The 21,802-nt window shown below is 46.8% G+C and overlaps 1 protein-coding gene across 1 annotated transcript in view; it reads right to left on the bottom strand.

The window, feature by feature from the left end:
- Positions 1–21,802, bottom strand: part of TRIM66 (tripartite motif containing 66) — a 49,802-nt gene that overhangs the window by 110 nt on the left and 27,890 nt on the right. The window contains exons 7-20 of the mRNA XM_036258771.1: positions 21,588–21,702; positions 20,861–21,007; positions 20,218–20,335; positions 17,775–18,658; positions 16,280–16,438; positions 5,847–6,372; positions 5,495–5,590; positions 4,049–4,109; positions 3,442–3,616; positions 2,848–3,137; positions 2,264–2,390; positions 1,860–1,934; positions 1,332–1,484; positions 694–912 (exon numbers count right to left, since the gene is read on the bottom strand). Coding sequence (XP_036114664.1) covers positions 694–912; positions 1,332–1,484; positions 1,860–1,934; positions 2,264–2,390; positions 2,848–3,137; positions 3,442–3,616; positions 4,049–4,109; positions 5,495–5,590; positions 5,847–6,372; positions 16,280–16,438; positions 17,775–18,658; positions 20,218–20,335; positions 20,861–21,007; positions 21,588–21,702 — 3,145 coding nt within the window. The remainder of the gene's footprint in view (positions 1–693; positions 913–1,331; positions 1,485–1,859; positions 1,935–2,263; positions 2,391–2,847; positions 3,138–3,441; positions 3,617–4,048; positions 4,110–5,494; positions 5,591–5,846; positions 6,373–16,279; positions 16,439–17,774; positions 18,659–20,217; positions 20,336–20,860; positions 21,008–21,587; positions 21,703–21,802) is intronic.

A 21,802-nucleotide genomic window follows, 5' to 3' on the forward strand; every position in this document is an offset into this window, starting at 1 on the left:
AAAGGCTGTAAGTGTCCAGATTGGGATTTGCCAGAGCCAAGATGTTTTTTCCTACCCTAGGAATGCAACAGCAAAATTCACTGAAACCACTAAACATTGTGTGAAACTATCGCAAACAAGTAGGGAAGGCTGGTCAGACACTGGCACATAGTAGGCAGGCCATACATTTTGGTAGAATTAAGTCGTTTCAAATTAATGTTTCAGATCTGCACAGGTGGAACCAGCCAAAAATGTCAGAGGAACTCTCTTTGTTGCAAGCAACACCTCTCCTTCCTTCTCCACACCAAGGGCTAAAAAGGTCCCTTCCTTTCTCCCAAACCCAAGTTGAGATCAGGCTCTGAGACCAGGCACTTCTCTTCTTATGGACATCCCAGTTTAGAATAACCAGCACTGAGCTGGGAATCTGCAGACCTCATTTCTCACCCTGAGTGACTCTAAGGAAGTATATCCACCTCTCTGAATTTTGAACCTGGGGTCGGGGGGGGGGGGGCACATAATTGGAGTTAATGAGCCCTGCACTGCAGTCCTTCCTCTTCAGCAAAGAGACTGGAAGTGAGGGTTCACTGTCACCACTCTCTTGTGCCACGTAAGCAGCTTCACTCCTGGCTGCTCTTGTACATATTGCTCAGGTGGCCCCTGCACGCCCAATCATCCAGCCACCCACCTGCCTGCCAGCTGGCAGCAAATCTTTACCATGTGTCGCCGCCGCCTCTTGGGTTGGATGCCCTCCTGCACGTAGGGGGGCCATGGGAAGCCCTGGGGAGTGGAACACCCACTCTCGCTAGACACCTCCTCGGAGTCTGAGTCCTCCTGCCTTGGCTGGGCGAAGTGTTTCTCTGGGTAGATCTCCTTCAGCCAGCCCTCAAAGAATACTTCCAGGCAGCGGCCAGCCTCTGCGACCTCAGAGTCAGGCTGAAGGGGGAGGAAAGCAGTGATGGTCTGGCCTCTTTCCACCAGCCCATCTCTTCCAGGCCTCTCAAGAGCTATAAAAAGACCACAAAGCCTAGCTGGGTCTCTTGGACGTCTGGAAATTTATGTTTTTCTCCTCAGGACTCAAAATAACCAGTAGGGTATCAGTTCTTAAAACAGAAATGACCCTGACTGTTACCCACAGATGGCCAGTCACTAGCACTCCCCCATCTTCCTCCTAAGTCCATGCTGAGACCCAAATGTGGAAGAGAGCTTTTAAACAATTACTACTACAGTAGGCCCCAGAGTTCTTCTCCCAAGTCCTCCTAGCAACCCAGGACCAAACCTGATACCCATCCAGCCATGACAATCTTGGGGACACTGGGGAATAATAGGGGAGAGGTAAGGCAGGCAAAGCGTACATAATTGAACTTAGCACAGTTCCAGAACATGAGGCGCACGTCTGACACCACCTCCTCCGGGGTGGTGTAGTGAGCTGGGTCCTTCTTCTGCAGCTTTCTCCGGATGATTGACAGGTCCATGGGTCTCTTGATAATCTGGTAGTAATGCCGGGCCTAGGCAAGAAGGAGGCAAAACAGGAGGAGAGAAGTGAAGATAAGAAAAAAGAGATGGAGAATGAGTTGGAATAAAAGTGAAAGAACATACAAAAGAGAAAAGCCATCAAGAAGAAATGTACAGAGAAAGAAGACAAAGAGCAGGGAAAAGGAGGAATGTTTTACTTGTCAAGTCAGGTCTGCTGCAGCAGCAGTTGGGGCGGGGAGGGGCAGTGGTGGCCCTGGCCCCCTGGTCTCCTGGACCATCCACAAATTAATATAATTCCAGTGGCTGTGCTCTGAGCCCACCTGGGTACCACCGTGATCTGCCCCCAGGCCTAGGGCCCTCTGAGCAGAAAGCACAGTGGCAGGCAGGAACAGCAAGGCCTTCCTTACCAGCGGGCTGACAGGTTCGTGGAAAGGCAGGCTGAGGCTATTGCAGCATAGGGACAGTACCAGCTTCTCACACTTCTGCAGAAATAAAAATTGGCGATAGTGTTACTTTGTTTTGCCCACCTCAATAAGAACTAAAGGTAGTGACCCTGATAACCTGAACAGGGTTGGTTCTGTTCCACAGGGTATGAGCCATCATACTAAGGCACAGTTCAGACTCCCAGGCCAGAAAAAAAAAGCTGGCAGAAGGAAAATTGTAGCAAACTCCCAATGGGCCAAACTGTCAGGCATAGCCCCATAGAGAGGCACTGGGAGAAGCTTCTCATCCCCTCAGAAAGACCTCAGCCCCTGTTGGCACTGGGGGCTGTCGCAGGCATGGAACCCTGATCCCAGATACCACACCCTACCTTCTGGTCAGATACGCTCAGGCCAGGAGGGGCGCGCACTCCAGGCTGGTTATAGCGGGCATTCTCGCAGTCATACTCCATCTCGGGCTGGGTCAGGTTTCGGCACAAGGTGCACACCCAGTCTCCCCTGCAGAGGTGAACGAGGCCAAGTTAGACCTCCACACACTGCCCAGAGCTCCCTGCCCTGTCCCTGTGCCACAAGACAGGCATGGGGGGGTGGGGTATGGAAAATTGAGTTCTTAGCCCTGCACTATAGGGAAATGCTTCCTAGCCATAAGCTTGAGAGAAATTCAGTACCTCAGGATTTAGTGACTGCAGGAAAAGAGAAGTTATGAAGGGGCTAAGACAGGAGTATAGGGACAATCTATGTGCAAGAGGAAGCAAGGAACCAAGAGGGAAAGGAAGCCACCTGAATTTCAAACACCCACCTTTCTGTGTGCCAAAGGAATACAGCTATAGGACCACTAAGACATTTATGCAGTCCCAGGAAGGAGAGGAAGCCCACCAAAGGGAGCTCTGAGGGCCTGGCCTGAAATAATCATCCTTGGAAGATCCCCCCACTAGCCTGGATTGGCATGACTCACCCTGGGAAACTGAGCAAGGCTGGCAAGTGGCAGGAAAGGTGGTACACTTTGGGGCAGCGGTCACAACACAGCAATTCTCCCCCATTGAGGCACACAGCACAGAAGTCCTCGTTCTCTATTGGTGCTGGAGGCCCCTTCTTGGCTCCAGGAGCTCGAGAAATGAGTCTGTGTTCTTCAGGAGATGCCCCCTCCACCTCTGGTGACTGCTGCCCAGCCACAGATGTAACAGTGACCTTTCTTCCCCCCAGACTTGGGGCCTGGATGGCATCAGGCAGGTTGTTCTGACTGACCTTGGAGAAGAAGTGAGTCTAAGCAGTGAGAGCACAGCACCAGTAGGGTGTTGAGGGAGGGCAGGAAGGGAGGGATTGACAAGCCTGAGCACCGTCTTATTCCAGGACCACAAGCCAGCCAAGCCCCATGAGTGCTGGCAGCTCACTGATAATGTGCATCTCCCAGGCCCACAACAGCGGGGAAGGGTCTAGCCATGGTGCAGCCCCACTAAGACTCAGGTCAGAGCCCAAGCCAGAATTCTGGCTGTAGCAAAAAGAAAAGAAAGGCTCCAAGGTTCAAGGCCAAAGCAGAGCAAAGTGGTACCTTAATGGACATGCTGGAGGATTCAGTGCCACACTCGATGATCAACAGGAAGCTCCCATCCTGATCACTCTTCTGTGGCTTCAGCTTGAACACAGGCATCTCTCCCGAGGAGGTAGCACAGATCTTGAGTCGCTCCAGTCTCACATAGGGAATCTTGGGCTCACTGTTGTAGGGTCTACGGAAAGAGAGATCCCCCTGGTTCTCAGTGGGAACTTCCTCTGGCCTCAACCTCTAATTAGGGCTCATCTAGGATCCCACAACTAAATTGCTGCTCAAGAGCTCCTCAGTCCAACCCTCGAAGAGCCCATATTCTGCCCTTCTGTCCAGCTCTGCATGGCCAGGCCCTGTCAGCCTCTGGGAAGCCCTTTGGCCAAAGAGAGGGGTCCGTGAAGAGGGAGAACTGCACACAAAGCACATGCTTCATGGTGCAGGAGCCATGACATCCACCCACACAGACCCTACTTGAGGGTCTAGGGGTTGAAGAAAACAGTTGCAGGCAAACTTCTGCTTCTAATGAAGTCATCAAGGATGCTTGCTTCCTGTGCCAACCTCCCAGGACATGAACTTGAGGGGGTGGGAGAAAGAGGTTGGGCCAAGAATCTGTTACCTGATGCTCTGGTTCTCTTTTGTATCCAGCTCTAGGGCTCCGTGTTCAAAATTCTCATACTCTAAGGCAAAAGACAAATACCCGTGACATATATTTATGACAACATATCCTGTCACCCACATTCATATCTGCTACTCATACTTTTGGCCACACACCTGTCACACAATTATTATACACACTGTCATCATTCATAGTGGTGACAATCCTGCTATGACTCTCCTTCCTGAGAAGGGAAGAAGGCCACCTTCTTTTAAAAAGATAAACACTGATAAGACTTGCCACCTAGGGGTGAGTGTTGGGTCAGGTGCTGAAAGCCGGCTTCTCACCTTCAGAATGAGCTCAGAAATCACTTGTTCTCTATGCACTGGTGTTACCTGCTCTCAGGTGTCTCTTGTCCGGCCTCTGCCTTTTCAGCCAAGTGCTGGAATCCCAGCACTGCCTGAGAACTCAACTCACACTCCATGGCCAAGAGGCTCCTGGGAGCCCTACCCTGAGCAGTGCAGTCTGTGTAGATGGGCGGGCGGCAGTGTGGAGAAAGAGGAGAAGACCAGCATATACTGAGCTCCCAACTCAGCACCTGGCACTGTCCTGGGCACTTTCCACAGGGAAACAGGACCCGAAAAGTTTAATTGCTTAAAATGTAGGATTACATTATTGTGCAGTTAAGAACCAATAAGTTTTCAATTGGTTATTTTGTCAGTGTGAGGGAAAAAGAATTGTTTCATATTCATTTATCAAATTTATAGGAAATAGACTAATCATTACAAACTAAATACACATCATACTAGCCCCCACCTTCCACAGAAGAAAGGAATGTTAGTCCAGCCCCACTGAGGAGGGGTGTGCATAGATGAGGACAGAAGCAATCTCCACTGGTCCAAATTCCCTTTACTATGAGGCACAGCATAAACCCATGTTACTGCTGGGTGCAAGACAGATTCTTGTTACTACAGAGTAAGTCCCCAAATGATTTCCCTTGTCCCAGCAGCCTGTGAGGCAGGTAAGATTAGTCCCATTTATAGAGGAAAAAATCAGATCAGGAAGGTTAGGTGTCTTGCCCAAGATCAAATATAGAGATAGCGCTGGTTTTCTAACTTAGATCTGACTACATGCTCTTTTCCCTAAAATAGCTTGCCAGGGCCAGCCCTTCTAGGGTGAGTTCTTCCTGTTACCCCTACCTATAACCCAGACCCCCAAAACGTTTTGCATTGGATTGTTACAAGGAGGCTAAGTCCTGGCCATGCCTGTATCAGCCATGGCCACAGCAAGGGAAACAGAGCAGAAGTCAACAAGTCAGTTCTGGAGGAGAGAGGGAAGTGAGCCTGAGAGAGAAACACTGCTGCCTCAGGCTCAGAGGTATCGGCTCCTTCTACCTCTCACCTGGAAATGTTGAGCCCATTTGCTCAGGTCTGTGGCCCACATGGAAGCTGCCCACTTAAGTCTTACCTTTTGGGTTCTGGTACTGCTGCACAGACACTGATGTGCTGACCACTGAGACCACAGGTGGTTTTTTCACAGAGAGATTAATTGGTTCCTCCAGTTCTGAGGGTATAGCCAAGTCCTTGGAAACATCTAGACCAGGGGCCATGGGGCCTTGTCCCAAAGAGTCATTGCAACGGGTGGAGTCTTCACTTTCCATCTTTCAAAAGTAAAAGACCAAGAAAGAAATTTTTTTAAATCAGACATTTTTACCATCAGCGGTCACAGAACTGTTAACTGAAAGCCAGGATAAGGCCTTCAGGGGGCATCCTTTTGCCCAGTGATGAGCACAGAAAGTTGAATGGAGTTTTTCCAGGACTTACCTTACACCGGGTGTTCCCCATGGAGGGGTCATCCCCATCACCAGGACACAGGCTCCCTGCAGCTTGGCCAGGGCCAGGGCTGCCATCAGCTCCAGTGTCCAACTGCATGTCAGAAGCTGGAGGCACACTCTGCAGAGGACAAGGTGTGAGACTGGGCACAGACTGGCTGGGACCAGACATCAGGTTGGGCCCGGACTGAGAATAATCACTTGCCAGGCTTGTGATGACCTGGGAGGAATCACTCATTAGGTTGGGCATGGACTGGGCTGCGCTGCGCATGAGGCTGGGCATTGTCTGCAGGTGACTGGCTGTCAGGCTGGACATAGCCTGGTTTTGGCCACTCATTAGGCTGGACACAGTTGGTGGGGGGCCACTCAGCAGGCTTGGTACTGCCTGTGGGGGGCCAGCTGTCAGGTTGCTCACACTCTGGATCTGTGGCTCCAGGGCCCTCGTCAGCCTCGTTGATGACAGCTCCATCTCCAGAGTGTTGGAAAAGCCCATAATGCTCACAGAGGCAGAGTGCTGCAGGAGCAAAGACAGGGTAAAGCCAGGCTGTTAGTGGGAGGTAGTGAGAGGGGTAGGGGAGATTCAACCCATACGAGTTCCCCTCCTTTATGCTCTCACAAATCCTTGTACTTTATTCTCAGAGCCCAATCTGTGACACCATTTGATTAATGTCTGCTTCCCCTACAAACTGTAATCTCCATTTAGGGCATGGATTTTGTCTATTTTGCTTACCTCTGTATTCTTGGACCCAGGAGCAGTGCCTGGCTGAATAAATGAATTAATGAGCTATTTAAAAAATTTTAAAAACAACAATAACGCATGACTTGTTTATTCTACAAATCTTAAGCCAAATGAATAGCAGCTTGGCTCTACTGACAACTGATTCTATGAGCCTCTCTAAAACAATTAATTGTTTTTATACTGCTAAAATTTATTAAGAATTTATAATATGCAAGGCAATTTGCTGAGTGTTTTACATACAATTTGTCATTTAATCCTCACAACAAACATTAAAGGGTTGTTGTGAAGGCCAAAAGAAAGAATCCATGTAAACATTTTGAACAAGTCTGGCGTATTTCAGGTACTCAATAAATCCCAGTGCTGCCATTATTATTGTGATTGTTGTTGTGACCCTAATTTTACACCGGAGTGAAAAGCTGCAGAATATTAAGAGTTACTCATTTTGGCCCTGGCCAGTTTGGCTCAGCAGTTAGAGCGTCAGCCTGTGGTCCAGAGAGACCCAGGTTCGGTTCCTGCTAAGGGCATGTACCTCGGTTATAGTTTGTCCCTGGCCCTGGTTGGGCCGTGTGGGTGGCAACCACTTGATGTGTCCCTTTCATATCGATGCTTTTTTTCCTCTCTCTCTCTTCCTCTCTCTCCCTCCCACTCTATCTGAACAAAAAATGAAAAATGTCCTCGGGTGAGGATAAAAAAAATAAATAAATAGTTACTCATTTTGTGTACAGAAAGAAACAGAGCCTCCATCCAGAAAGGCATCTGAAGATTTTTTGTTTTGTTTTTTTTTAAATACTCACCCAAGGATACTTTTTTTCCATTTATCTTCAGATATAGTGGGAGGGAGGGAGGGAGGGAGGGAGGGAAAGAGAGATACACATTGACTGGCTCCCTCCTGCATGACCCCAACCAGGGCTGGGGACGAAATAAAACCGAAGTACATGCCCTTGACAAGAATAAAACCTGTGGCTCTTTGGTCCGTGGCCAACCCTCTAACCGCTGAGCCAAATCAGCCAGGGCTAAAGTTTTTTTATTTAATGTTACTGGAAACCTAATTTTGTAAATTTCCATTTCTTTTTATTTGTGCTCACATATAGAAAATACAACTGATTTTTGTATATTGACCGTCAACCCAGAGTCACTTTGGGGTTTTTCTGTCAAATTGTATCATCTGTGAATAGTGAGTTTTATTTCTTCCTTTCCTTACATTTATTTTTCTTGCCTTATTCCACTAGCTCAGACCTCCAGCACCAGGTTAAATAGAAGTAGTAGCCATCCTAGTCTCATTCCTGATCTCACAGGGAATCCTTTCACTATTTCACCACTAACTAGGACTTTTGTAGATTCAGAATCCAGATCTCTTGCACAGAAGCCACACTTTCAATTCTGGCCTGTCTGCCTCATCCTTCTCTATGCTTACTCTCTCCCCCTATCTCCGCCATACTCCATTCTTCCCTCTCTTTGTCCTTCCCTCACCTGCTCTTTCCCTCTGCTGACTTTCTTTTCTTTCTTGCTCTCCTGTTTTTCTTTTATTATCTTTTTCTCTTCTCTCCAAACCTTTTTCCCTTATTGTTTTAGCAAAGCTTATATTTTCTATTCTTAATTCTCAATTTTAAAAGCACATGAGTTAAATACCCTTTATCTTTCCAAAGAAAAGTTTGCTTTTTATATGTTCCTTGGTAGTTAAATAGCCTTCAGTAAAAAGGGTTCAATTTGCCTCCAATCTATGTCCTAAGATAAGAAAGAATGAGGAGCCCGGCTGGCATGGCTCAGTGGTTGAACATCAACCCACATGCACCAAGAGGTGGTGGGTTTGATTCCTGGTCAGGTCATATGCCCAGGTTGAGGGCCAAATCCCCAGTGGGGGCCAATCAATGTTTTCTCTCATCAATGCTTCTATCTCTCTCTCCCTCTCTCTAAAGTCAATAAAGAAAAAAATTAATTGGAAAAAAAGAAAAGAAAAGAAAAAATGAGAAGGAAGAAAGGATGGGGAAATGCTCAAACCAAATTGGGCAGACTAGGCATGGAGCCCAGCCTCAGGGACTGCTCTCAGAAACCAGGGGCTATCTCAGACATCCCCTGGTTGTCCTGGTTATGGACTACCATAGCTTTCTAATAATAGTCTGTATTTCTTTATCTATGGACAAGAATATCCAGTGATGACTGCATTCCCTTTTGTTACATAGGGCAATCTAATACACTGAGCTGGATTCTTTCACCTTTTCCCTATGTGACATGTATATTTAATACAGTCTGGTGTTCATTTCATCTACAGATGACACAGATGGTTCTCAGTATCTCAGTGAGTTCCTTAGTGCCAAGCATTAAGAACACCAAAATCTACCTGGGCCCGTTCCAAGTAATAACAGTCAGGTACTATATGTCACAAAACATGCACACAATTAAATTCCCAAAGACAAAAGTTTCCAGATTAGGGATAGAGATCCTATTTGTAGGAAATCAACTCCCCTGTCCTGATTACTTATGGCATATCATCAAATGTGAGTTAATATAATAATAGAGGAGAAGAGGGCATGCAGACTGAACCATGGAATTGTAGAAATTCTGTCACAGTTTATTTTAACCTGGACCTGATGGACCTGCTCCCATAAATACCCATAACAGTATCATAATAGTTCAAGATCAGTAGCATGTCCTAAGACACTGATCTCAAGGAGGCCAAGGGTATCAGGAGGTGGTGTAAAGCGCTGGCAGTGTTAACAAGGACCTGGGAAACATCCATGGGGGAATTCTGAGAAGGGACTCAGAGAAAGTGCTACGAGGAAGTCAGCCCCAACTCCATTTCTACAGGCTATACAAACACAATGGCATTTCTGGATCCTATGTATGCTAAGTGTTAGTTATTTTTTAGATGCTTTATCTATCTCTCTGAAGTGAAAAACTACAAAATAGTAAAACAAAAGGTACTCATTTCATGTACAGGAAGAAAGAGGGGAGTTGAGAGCCTCCATCCTACTCTCCTGCCAGGGCTACCAGGTGAGTAGGGGTAAGGAGAGGGGCTACTTTCAGGGTCAGGAAAGCAGGCTGAGTCTCTAGGGCCTGCAAGGAAGGAAAGGGCTTCTGAAAAGCATGCTGGGATTGGAGAAGGGCTTGGGAATGTGGCCACACCTGACATTTGGTGCCTCACACACAGGAGGAACTCACCCACCTGTCAATAGAGATGATGCCACCTGCCCTCTCTAGCACCCAGGGTCATTCAGAGGTCAAATAAGAAAAGGTAAAAAGCTACAACCAACTGTAAAGTCTGTATAGGGCAATCACTGACATTTCCAAGTTGGCAGGTACATAACTGACACCTTGAGCTCATCTATACATACAAAATTTTCAGATCTTCATCGGGGGAAATGTATATTTGAGGTTTACAAGTGAAAATAACCATTTTCTAGTTTAGGGAGGAAAAGAAGTCGAAATGCCAAAAACATTCACTCTGATAATCTGCTCAGGTTACCTTTGGGTAAGATGGCAGACTGACCTGAGCCTAAAAGGCCCTTCTTATCTCTGGCCTAGCCTATCCTCACTTGCCCCTAATTTTCTCTCCTCTCCAAACTGTCTGTTCCCGTCCCTGTCCCTTTCCTCTTCTTGTCTCTTATCTCTGTTTGCACCTGCCTGACCTGTCACTTGTCAGAATCACCTCATCTAGAATGTATATAATCTACAACTTGCCTGGCCTGCTACTTCCCTGGATTGTTTGATTCTCACCCTCTTCTACTGGACACCTACGCAACCCTTCACCCATCTAACCTGTCTCCTGCTTGACCTGGGCTGCCACCTGCTGCCCTCCTTCCCTCTCCCCATCCTCACCACCTAGATCTTTTTCTGTAGTTCAATGTGTTAACATTATTATTGTAACTATCACTACATGGTGAGGTCAAATATCAGAGAAAGCAACGTCCTTTCATTTTAACAGGGAGGAAAATTGAGACACAGAGTGATTACCCAGATTTCCCAAGACCCTAAGGCCCAAGACTAGGAACCTGAGGAACCTGAGCCCAACCTTAAAATTCTGCTGGCTGGTCTTGATTTTGTGCCATTAGCTAGAAAGGTACTGCCCTAGAAAGAAGGAATTGAGAAGTCAAGAAACAGACACTTCGTGCAAATGCCCTGAGTTTAATATCAATTTCAGATTCTTACAGCAAGGTAATAGTGCTGGGGATAAAGTAGCCCAGATAGGGTGGTGTTCCACAGAAATTCATTTTTCCAGGTATCTGAAACATACCTTAAAAATATTATTTTGAATGGGAGTACTTCTGAAACACTTTACACACTACCCTGTCTTATTAAACGAAATCCATGGAGCCTAATGAGACCATTTCTTTAGTGACACAAAGGAACTTTGATGAACTTCTATTACTGGGGTGGACGGTAGTTCAGTGGTGCTTTAGGAAATTTCTAAGAATGCAGAGCTTCGCTTGTCCTTTTGGTCCTCACACCACACTTTTCCAGGTGAAGCTTCTTGCATTCTCCCTTGTTGTGAGCTGCCATTATCAAAGTCCCAACTCCCTTCTTCTGATCTGCTTACTGCTACAATGTAGGAAAACTAAAAATTTCCAAAGAAAACCATACAGCTAAGCTTTCTAGATTAAGACTGCTGACTAGACACCTGAGTGTGGGCTTACGATCTCATATAGAATACAATGCATGGAGTTCGTGACATCTGTTTTTGCTGCTGCTCCGAAGCTTTGACTGATCACTTCTGGTTTCAAGGTTTTGTTCCAGTAGTTAAAATTGTCCAAAACTAACCACACCATGTAAATGTGCAGTACAAGAAGGGACCAGTGACCTGGCAGTTGTGTCTTGAAAACACATTGAAGGCCTTCGCTCTGGCTGAAGGAAACAGATAAGGAGAAAAGGATAGCGGTCAATAGATTTGTGAATTAATTCCTTGGAATATTTGAATGCATCAACAGCTTCAGAGGAGGTAGACTGGTTTGCTGTAGCATAGCAGATCTTGAAACAGCTGAATCAGGTAGCAGAGGAAGGAACAAACTTTCCAGCAAGTGGTTTCACAAGCTGATTTTTAACAGTGAGGTCTTTGCTCTTGTTGGCAATCAGGGCTACTGCTGTGGCTGTAACTATGCTGATTTATGCTAAAAGACCAAAGCCAAATAAGAAAACATTCATGGGTGGTAAAGAGAGAACTAAAGAGTTCCCAGTGCTCTGATAGTTACACAACAGAAAAAGCAAAGAGGATCCCAGAGTCTGGTGGAAGGAAGAGGAAAAGAATCAATGGATTCCAGTACATCTGACGTGAAAGCCAGAATGAGTGGAACCCTCAGAATGCTTGGAGAGGCTCCAGCACTGGCGACTCAGGATAACTAGGCCAGAGGTACTTTGGCCAGGCTAGGGTAAGGACATTTAAGACCTACAGGCAAGGGCCTGTTTTCTCATGGACCAGGAGGCCTAAACAAAGAGTCTGAGTTTGGTCTGTGAATTAAACCAAGCTAAAGAGACAGGGTTCCTAGAAGGAGCTAAATTCAGGGAACCAGGCCTGGAGAGTATGTGACCTGATTCCTGAGTAGGACAGAGTGGATCTCTGTAGAAACCTATACACTCTAACACAGGCTGCACCCTAAGAAAGCCTTATCAGGCACTTTGTTCAGGAACATTCTGAGCAACAGCTGCTCTCAGGGCTAGGCAATAAGGAAAAAATCGTTGCTGAGGTTGAGAACCCATGATCTGATCTGTGGCAATAGCTTTGGAGACTAAAGACAGGATGCCTAGTATTTCCTCACTTGTGCCAGGGTTTAGGGAATGAGGTTAGGCAAGTCATTTCCCATCTCTGGACTTTAATTTCTACCTCCACAGGTCAATGTGAATCTCACTGAGATGGAAGAATCAAATTTAAAGCTCAGGCATCAGATGGTAATAAATGCTATCTGTATGAGTCATACTCCTTTACTTTCTCCATCACTCTTAATCTGGACCACAGGAATGCCTACTGCTTCAGTAACATTTACTGAAAATACATCCCAGACTCCTCTCGAGCCATAAACAGCATTCTGATGGCCTCACAGTCCTCTGTTAAAGATCTGGGGCCACGTTATAAGCAGAAGAGAGATCCCTTTTGCAGGTGAACGGAGCTCGGATAGGGCTCCCTGTGAGGCCTCCAGCCTTGACTCCAGGAGAGCTTTGCGTAAAGGGGTGTGTATATTTTTCAGCAGTCGACTAGCTCAGAAGTATGACATGAAGCCATCGAAACGTCCCAGTTTCACTTGGGAGGTGAGAGGGTTTTCTGTTGTAGAGCTGTAACCATGGTCTTTCTTCAGAGTGGCTAAACCAAGGCCAGGGAGCATAGGCAACAGCTAGTGTTAGACAAACTTCAAACTTCATTCAGAAACATCCTGGTGGATTCAGGGAAGGTGGTGGGATAAAATGCTCCTGAGGTTGCAGAGCTCAACCCCCTAGAAAGCTCACTCTAGGACTTCCACCGTGTGTTCATCTAGTACAGAGTTCTTGGGTCTTGTGCGCAGCTGCTCTGCTGTAACAACAATCTTCCTCATGGTGATGGAAAATTTGTGAGCGGCTCAGAGCATGGACAAGCCCCTGTGGAGCACACATACAGGTGCCCATTGCCACAGGTTCCTCTGATCTATGATTTTTAGATAGACTTCTGACTTCCTTGGCACCCAGGCCAGTACAGGCTGAGGAGTGGGCTGGAGGCTAAACAACCTTTACTGAATAAAGAAAACCAAGGCCAAACTAGCCTGGTTCCTAAGCCCTCTCCCCAGCAAGGCCTCAGGCTACTTCAAAGATTGCAAGGACAGGAAAACCTAGCATATGAGAGGCCAAATGGACTCCAACCTTTCCCACTGCAGTGCACAAAGATAGGCAATTCAACCTGGATACTAAATACAGGGCTGAGTCAGGAACCTGTGCTCTGGTCCTGACATTGCCAATAATCAACTGTATAATTCTTATACGGGTCACTTAGCCTCTCTGTGTCTCAGTTTCCACATCTTTCATAGGGGAGCAAGAAAGTGGCTTCCTCATAGTATTTCTAGGATAAACAAAGAGATAAAGTGGAATAATCTGTGCAAAAATGTATGGTAAAAGTAGAAAATGCTATATAAATATTATCATTCAATCATAAGATGCTCAAAATGTTACTTGGTATCTTCAAGCTTCACACCCTCACCGTGCTGATTCCAGGCTCAACACAATGAAAGCCCTCACAAAGCAAGCCCTTTTTCTTATTCAAATAGCTTTGTGTATAATTAGTACTCTCTCAGTCAGGTAGACCCACAGGGTACTCTGGGCCAGGATGGCAACCATGAGGTTCCTTTTTCTGCGAGTCCAAGCCATGAAGAAGCCTATAAAACATCTGAAAAATGCCAGGCCCACTGCCCTCTGTTTCTGCATAAGCCCGGGTTAATAAGGACTACGGCAGCTCAAAATGAGAGGCTAGAGTTTCTAGGACCTTTACTAAGCCCCTACCAACCTGCAGCCACACAGGAGGGCAGCATCTCCTTGTTGCTCAGACAGCACAGACTCCATGCTTGAGCCTGGCTCACCTTTCCTTCCTCTGTCCTGTGTTTAGGAATAAAACTGAGACTTGTTAAACAAGCAGTGACCCTTTCTGTATGGCTTCCACTACCACTTGAACACTGGCAAGGTCAGGGAACCAAACAGAGCTAGGTGTTAAGCCAAAAGACTTTCTTTCCCTCACTTCCCATCACCAAGCAGACTCTGAGTCCAAAAGCTCCTGTAATCGGGTCTCTTGAAGTCCTTGCTTCCTTTTTAGTCCCATCATTACTGATTTCATTCAACCTTTCCTATTTCTCCTCTGTACTATTTTGGTCTCCCTTACTTGCAGCTAAAGTGACTTTTCTAAAATTTACTTCAAACCAGGTCCCTCTTTGCTAGATTTTCTTCATTCATTCCTCACACCCCATAGGACTGGATGCCAACACCAAAGCTTCATTCGCAAGGCCTTCATCCTCTCTGGTTTCACTCCCATTCCCCAATACATCTCATGTTCCTACCAAGACAAATTACCTGAGACCCTCTAAGTGCTCGAAGCTTTCTCTCACTTCTGGGGCTTCCTACTTGCCATTCCCTTTGATTGTTTATTCTAGCTCCCTACCCCCACCCATTTCACTAGCCTAACTTTTCTTCAAATCTCAGCTCAAAATCATGTCTTCTAGGAATCTTCCCTGAACAGTCCCTTCTCCCAGGGTTAGGTGTTCCTTCTATATAACCCAATGACTATCACAGCACTTTACCCTACTTTACTGTAATGATCTCTCCCACCAGACTGTAAGTGCCAGTGTGAAACTATTCACCAATGTGTGCCTGACACCTAGAACAAATACTTAGCACATACTAGGAGATTAATATATATTTTTTGAATATTGAGTGAATAAACCTTTGGATGGATAGGCAGTTGGCCTAAGTAGAAGAATTTAAGGACCCAAGTATTAACCCCTAGGAGCCTCAAACGACCTATTTACAACATTTCTGTGGGCTCTTGGCCAAAGCATTTCCAGCAAGCAGGGAGGTGAGTGAACAGGTAGGACAGGACAGGCATAAACCAAAAGCCACTAATACTAGAGACCTAACCAAACTTCAAGACTCACCAGGGATTTCCAAGTTAACTTTCATTCTGACAATCCCTTACTTTTCTAAACTCTCTTCCCAAGTACGCTAAGATAGACTGACCTATGCATATAAGGCACTGGTGCTACTGGGGAAACATGTGAGGGGTAGGTACACAGAACAGTTTGTGAATGGGGGCTGAGGGTGCAGAATAGCTGACAGAGCTGCAGGTACAGGGCTGAGTGGAGGCATCAGAGAGCTGAGGGCACCAGACAAGAGAAGGCAATAGGACAATAGGAACAGGGCCAACGTACATAGGGAGGGATGAGTGGAGGGCATAACTGAGGTTCCAGCTAGGAGGATGGCAGAGGTAGGGGTAAAGGGTAGGGGTAAGAGCAGGACAGCTGAGGAATTGTGGGGTTCTGGGTTATCACCAGAGCCAATGAACATTTCCAACAAGCAGGGAGGTAGGCAGACAGAAAGGGCTCTAGTAGCTGATCTTCAAGAGATCTCAGTGCCCTCAGTGCTCAGGACATCCCTGCTCACCCAACAAATTCCACTGATTCTAATTCTAAAACCAACAAATTCCATTGATTCTAATTCTGAGGCCAACAAATTCCACTGATTCAAATTCCATTGTGGCTGTGGAGTCACATAAAATATTTTCCCCAATTTCATTGCAGAGAGGAAAAAGTCCAGGCTTTGGATTCTGACAGACCTCATTTTAAATAACCCTTGGCCCTTTCATCTACTAGTTATAGGGCCCTGGACCTCAGTTTGAATAGCTGTGACATGGGACTGCCCACCTCACAGAGCTGCTGGGAGGGTTGGCACACTTGTGAAGCACATGCACAGTTCTAGGCACAGACTAAGTGTTCAATAAACTGGCTCTTTCCCTTTCTAAATGAAGCTTAGCGGGTCCCATTTTCAGTATACATGTGGGAGTGGAAATGGGCATGAGGAGGACTTACTTGCTGACTCATTAGGACAGAAGGCATGAGTCAGAGTGGTGTAACACCCAGGGATGGAACAGGGACATGCCTCCCCCCGCCCAGTCCTCCTCATCCAGCTCCCTGGGGTCTTGGCTGGCAGCGGGTCCCATGTGGTTAGGAAAAGCAGGCTCCGGTAGTACCTTTCTCACCACATTTGGAGAGGAGTGCTGACTGGTGCTGTCCAGTGAGGGGACACTGTGAGGGGTTTCTTCCCCAGTTGACTGGGGCAAGTTAGCAGTATTCTTGTCAAGAGAGAGGGATGGCTTTGGGCCGTCAGATGCTGGGGGCTCATCTGTAGCCTGAAAAAGAAAATAAAAACTTGAGTGGGTTTCACTGCAAAGTAGCAGCAGCTGCAGCAAGGGTTAGTACCCACCCTGTACTCCCCATTATCACCACTGGGAACTGCTTAAAATTTTTTCAGAAAGATGTTCTTATCTAAATTCTTCCTAAGACTACATTCTAATAACAGTCTTAGGATAAAACCCCAACAGAGAATTCTGAACTAACTCTGTCTTATTTGCCTTGGCAGTCGTAACAGTTATGACTTACATTTAGCTTGTGGTCCTCTATGAACCCTACACCCTTTGCTGCCATTATGAGGATCATTGTATACCCCCTCATAGAAAATGAACCTCAAAGAAAAACACTGAAACATGATCTAAAGTTGTGAGTACTAAGCATACATGTGAGGCCTTATGTTTTGTAATAAAGTAAGTCCTCAGAGCTGCTTTGAAGATATCAATGTGATTACAGATCTAAAGGAGACACCGCTATGGGAAAGCGAGAAGCAGAGGAAAGGGACTAGAACAGGAAACTCCAGAAACAAAAAAAGCAAGAGTTAAGAATGAAGATGTAGAAGGCAGTAAAGATCCCAGAGGCACAAACTATATCTCTTCAATGGCTTTTAACTGAGAAAAGAGAGGAGAAGCCTCTCCTGGGATAGACCAAGGCCCATTCCGTGGCATTGCAGAGTCAGCAGGCCTGGACCCAAGCCTGGTTCTCAGTGTTTTATGATCTCAAGGCAAACTCCTCACCCTCTCTGACTTCCACTTCTGTACCTATGACATGCAGATGAAAAGGCCTCCCTAACGCTGTTGTTGATAGGATAAATAATAGAGTGTATATAAAACATACCTGGTTTAGTAGGCTTGAAATACATTTTAAGTCTATAGTTGTGCAGTGTTATAAGGATGCTGCCCACTAGCATCTAGTGCATACCCTCCCTCTGCTCCTTAAGTTTTCCCTTTCCCCTGTCTGAGATTCATAAGTTCCTAGGAAGGAAAGTAAGGAGGTTACAAAAATAAGAGACAGCCTCCCTCTGCATGGCACTGTAGGAGTCCAGCAGAGATCAGAAGGTTCTAGTCATGGACAAGGTTCCTGGTGACACAGAGGAGGACAGGGCTCAGCTAGGCCAATCTGGAGAGTATTGAGCCCAGTTCTGTGTTGGGATTAGGCACTATGTTCTCTGGAGCTTTCCTGAGATGGAACGTGGAGCCCAGGGAAGCCTTGAAATGTGAGAGCTGTGCTCAAGGCCACCCTAAGATGAAGAGACTGTGTTCCTGTACCACCCTGTGATTGGGAAGGCTGTGTTCCTAGGGTGGGGAGAATTGTGCCCCAAGCCACACTGCGGCTCACCTGCACGGTGTCCTCCTGGCTCTGGGACTGCACGGGTGCTGGCTGCCTCACGATGTAGTTGATCTGCCCCACAATGGTTTGCTGAAGATGCTGAGGTGATTTGGTCTGACTCAGTTGCAGGCTGGGTTGTTGAGCCTGAAGGAGAAGCTCCAGGTCCTTCTGCATTTCCTCCAGCTCAAACTTGTGGTGCATTATGTCCACGTTCTGGGAACAGGCAGGCCCAGGAGGGCTCTCATGCTGACCAGAAGCCAGATGCTGGGGTGGAGGTAGAAGTGGGGGTGGCTGCTGCTGGGGTGGAGGGGGGAGAGGGGGCAGCTGCTGCTGGAAGTGGCTAAGCTTTAGCTTCTGGTGGTGACCAAGCTGGACTTGGATAGAGGGTGTCTGTAAGGTGGGCTGGGCATGGGGTCCTGACTGAACATCCTGCGGGGGGACGATGCATACCGGCTGTGAAGTCAGCTGATGCCCCAGCCGCTGGGATGTGCTCTCCGGCTCCACGGAGGGCTGGGTTTCCAGCCAGGGCTGCAGCAGCTTTGGTGGGTGAGGATTGCAGGGCACCTCCTTCTCCCTGGGCAGCAGGGTAGAGCACTGCAGTGACCCTAGCTGTTGGGGCACCATCTCAGAAGGCTGCCTAAAGCTGTGGGCTTGGTGTATGCTGGGTGGGGGGAACTGGCCTTTGAGGGAGGGTGAGACTGGGGAGCAGTGGGAGCAGCACACAGACGAGGAACACAGTGCTGAAGAATGAAACTTGTGTGAGGGGTGGCTAAGAGTTTCTTGCTGAGCCACTGGAGACTGGTGGCTTTGATAGAAGGATGACGGTCCCTGTAAACTTCCATAAGCAGGGGTATCTGCCTGGGACAGCTGTCCACCTTCTGTAGTTATACAGCCTGGAAATTCAGAAGAGAGATGGTTTCCAAAGGTAACATGCAATTCTTCCCTACTTGCTACCTCCTGCTCCTGGGACCAATGGACATCATTCAACAAACCTGTGCTAGGCACAGAGATTAAGAAATTAAACTCCTGACCCCTAAGATTCAATCTTAAATGAGACCAGTATGAACCAGCATTGGGGACCTGGGACGTTTGAGGAATTAGCTCTGCTTTTTCCAGATGCTCAGTCCTGACACTGTATCCTATTAGAGAAACCACTGGCGCCCTCAAAGAGAACCCCATTCTTTATTTAACAGAGTAGCTCAACAGAGACTGAGACACAAACACACAAAATAAACATTGGATAAAGGAAGGGAACGTGTTGGAAAATAGCAAAGAAGAGACAGTCATCCCCTGGACAATGAGCAATATAGGCCTGGGGAACTGTATGTTGGGCAAATAGGGTGGAAGAAAGTGGGGAAGCGGGAATGCAGCTCAGTGCCAGGTACAGCACTGTCCTCTGAGGTCCTGGGCCTCGTGCATGCATAGATGACATCTATTGCTAGCTCAGTCTAATGGCTTCTTCAGCTCATTGCTGTCATGAGGCTTACTTCAGGGAAGACTGAGCAACTTGAGGGCAAGAGGTGTTTTATTCACCTTTGATCTCTTAGTGCCCAGAATAAGACCTGACCAAAAATAAAAGCCCACCAAAGGTCTGTTGAGTTAAATCAAAGGGGAGATGGCAGCAAAACAAAATCCTAAATATCATTCATTACTCTGTCAAGTTCAAAAAATTTCAATGAGATTAATAGCCCTAGATGAAGGCAACATTTGGCTGTTAGTTCAACAACCCTACCATTAGGTTGTCAACACAGACACAACTACAAGTCTATATTCTGCCTAAGCATGAATGGCAGCAAATGATTGCAGCAGGAAAGAAAAAGGCACGAGATCACAAATTATCTGCTTACATCTCAACTCCAAAGAGTGTGTGCAACATTCACACTCTCTCTCTCTCTCTCTCCCCTCTCTCTCTCCTCTCTCTCTTCTCTTCCTTCTCTCCTCTTTCCTTTCTCCTCTCTTCTTTTTTCTCTCTCTTCTTTTTCTCTGTTCTCTCTCTCTCCCTCCCTCTCCCCTTCTCTCCGCTCTCCCTCTCAGTTGCTGAGATACCCATTTGTGCCCACACACGTGTACACCTTGTTTAACCACAGACACATAGGTTCACCTTCACTGCCATATGACATGCTGTAGAGCAGGGCCACTGTCTTGTCTCCTCTCCAGCAATAAAACCAAGGTAACAGGGACACTCGTGCAGAATGGGAAGCTCAGATTTCAAATGGTTTTGTTACAAAAGTCCTGTATAGTCACTGATATTTAAGCTCTTCACTGTCTCACCCATACCCTAACCAGCCACCCTCCCAAAAAAAGAAAGTTTGCTGAATGATTCCATAACCTCAGGCAGTCTCAGGGAGTGCTTTCTTTTGGGCATATGCTGACCTATCCAGTAAGCTAAGCAGATGCTCTATATTTGTTCTTAGCAACTATGTAAAAGTCCACAGGGTAGGCTCTGGCTCACCAAGGGAAGCCAGCTGCTTGGTCCAGAAGTTAGGCTCCCAGGTGAATCTGATACTCCAAGGGGAGCCAGGATCTGTGTTACAATTTGTCTCCAGCAATCGCTGCATCTGAAACACAATCTGACAACAGCACCAAAGTCATTCTTTGGGCATTTTGCACCTGAATGACAACTCCCTCTCCCTCACTCTTTGGACAGGTTGAAGGGCTCAAAACCATGGCTCTTTAACCTCAGGTCCTCTGCCATATGTTCATTTCCTAGAACCTTAGTATCTTCATATCCTTCTCCTGTCTCCTCATCCAAATATGAACCCCACCAATGTCTCTCAAAAATCCTTGCTCCTTCTCCTAGGCATCCTCTTCCTTCAACCAAGCCCAACACTTCAACTTCATCCTCAACTTCTTTCCTCTTAGCCCCCACTTAAACCCAAGTAACTTTGTATGGGATGACCAGCACACCACTAGTGTCCAGGATAATTTCTAAATCCATGACCTAAGACAAATAACAACAGAATTTCCCAGTTGAATTGCCTAGAAGAAGGCAGGTTGATTTTAGCACCTGGCCCTTTGCACTGGGGGCTTGATAAAAAATAGCATTCACTTACTAACTCAAAAACAGTGATTAAGGAGTTAAGAGTTCTTCTTACCAGCTCTTTGCTGAAAAGGAAAGGGACACTGGTTTTGCTGCAGACAGCCCAATTGATGAAATTCTGCACATGCTCGAACTGACGGTTGAGAACCATGATGCTCTGCAGCTGCTGCTCCAGCTTCCGCTTTCTCTCATTAGTGATGCCCTGGGTACAGAGAGAGAAGATAGAGTCCCTGATCCTGTTCTTGGACTGCAGTCTACTTGCTTGGGAAATCTGGTGGCCTGTGTGTATCAGTGTGAACACTGGTGGAATCAGACGAGACTGCACCTGAAGAGGAGGACAGCAGGACAGAGCACTGCCAAGGGCTGCTGAGGGATGGAGAAAGGCAGGTAGAAAAGTGTGGGTGGATTTTATAGTGCAAATATGGAAGAGGTGATAAATGAGTGAGAAAATGAATGAATGTCTACATCTTAGGCATAACTTGATGAAGAGGGTGGGTTGTTTCATGACTCTCTTCCAAGGCTATAATGCTGCATAGTCCAGGAAGGCAGTTGTCTTAGAGCCATAGCACTGATGGGAGTTTGAACTAACTTTCTAGCTCTTAATGAGCCACCCTCCCAAAACTAGACTGGACATTTCAAATTACAGGGAGCAAGAAAGAGCACGCAAATTCCAACCCAAGGAGCTCTGAGCCCTGGAACCAGTTTCATATTTAAGGTGTGTCTAGTTTCTGACCTAAGGAGAGCACAGGACCCATCCACCTGATCCATCTGTGCACATATACCTCCAATTCTTCGATGAGCCCGTTGGCCTGTTTGTTCAGCTCATTCATTAGAACCATCTTGGCCATTTTGATCTGGTTTTCCACCTTCCTGTGTTGATGTTTCACCTCAAAAATCCTGTAAACATGATGAGACATTGCATGGTGAGTCCTTCCCTCCATTATGAGGGCCTAGGGATAGCAAACATAAGAGCCAACAAGTTGGGGGCAGCCTGTTG

The sequence above is a fragment of the Molossus molossus genome, unplaced genomic scaffold (genome assembly GCF_014108415.1).
Source record: "Molossus molossus isolate mMolMol1 unplaced genomic scaffold, mMolMol1.p scaffold_m16_p_13, whole genome shotgun sequence".
Lineage (NCBI taxonomy): Eukaryota > Metazoa > Chordata > Mammalia > Chiroptera > Molossidae > Molossus > Molossus molossus.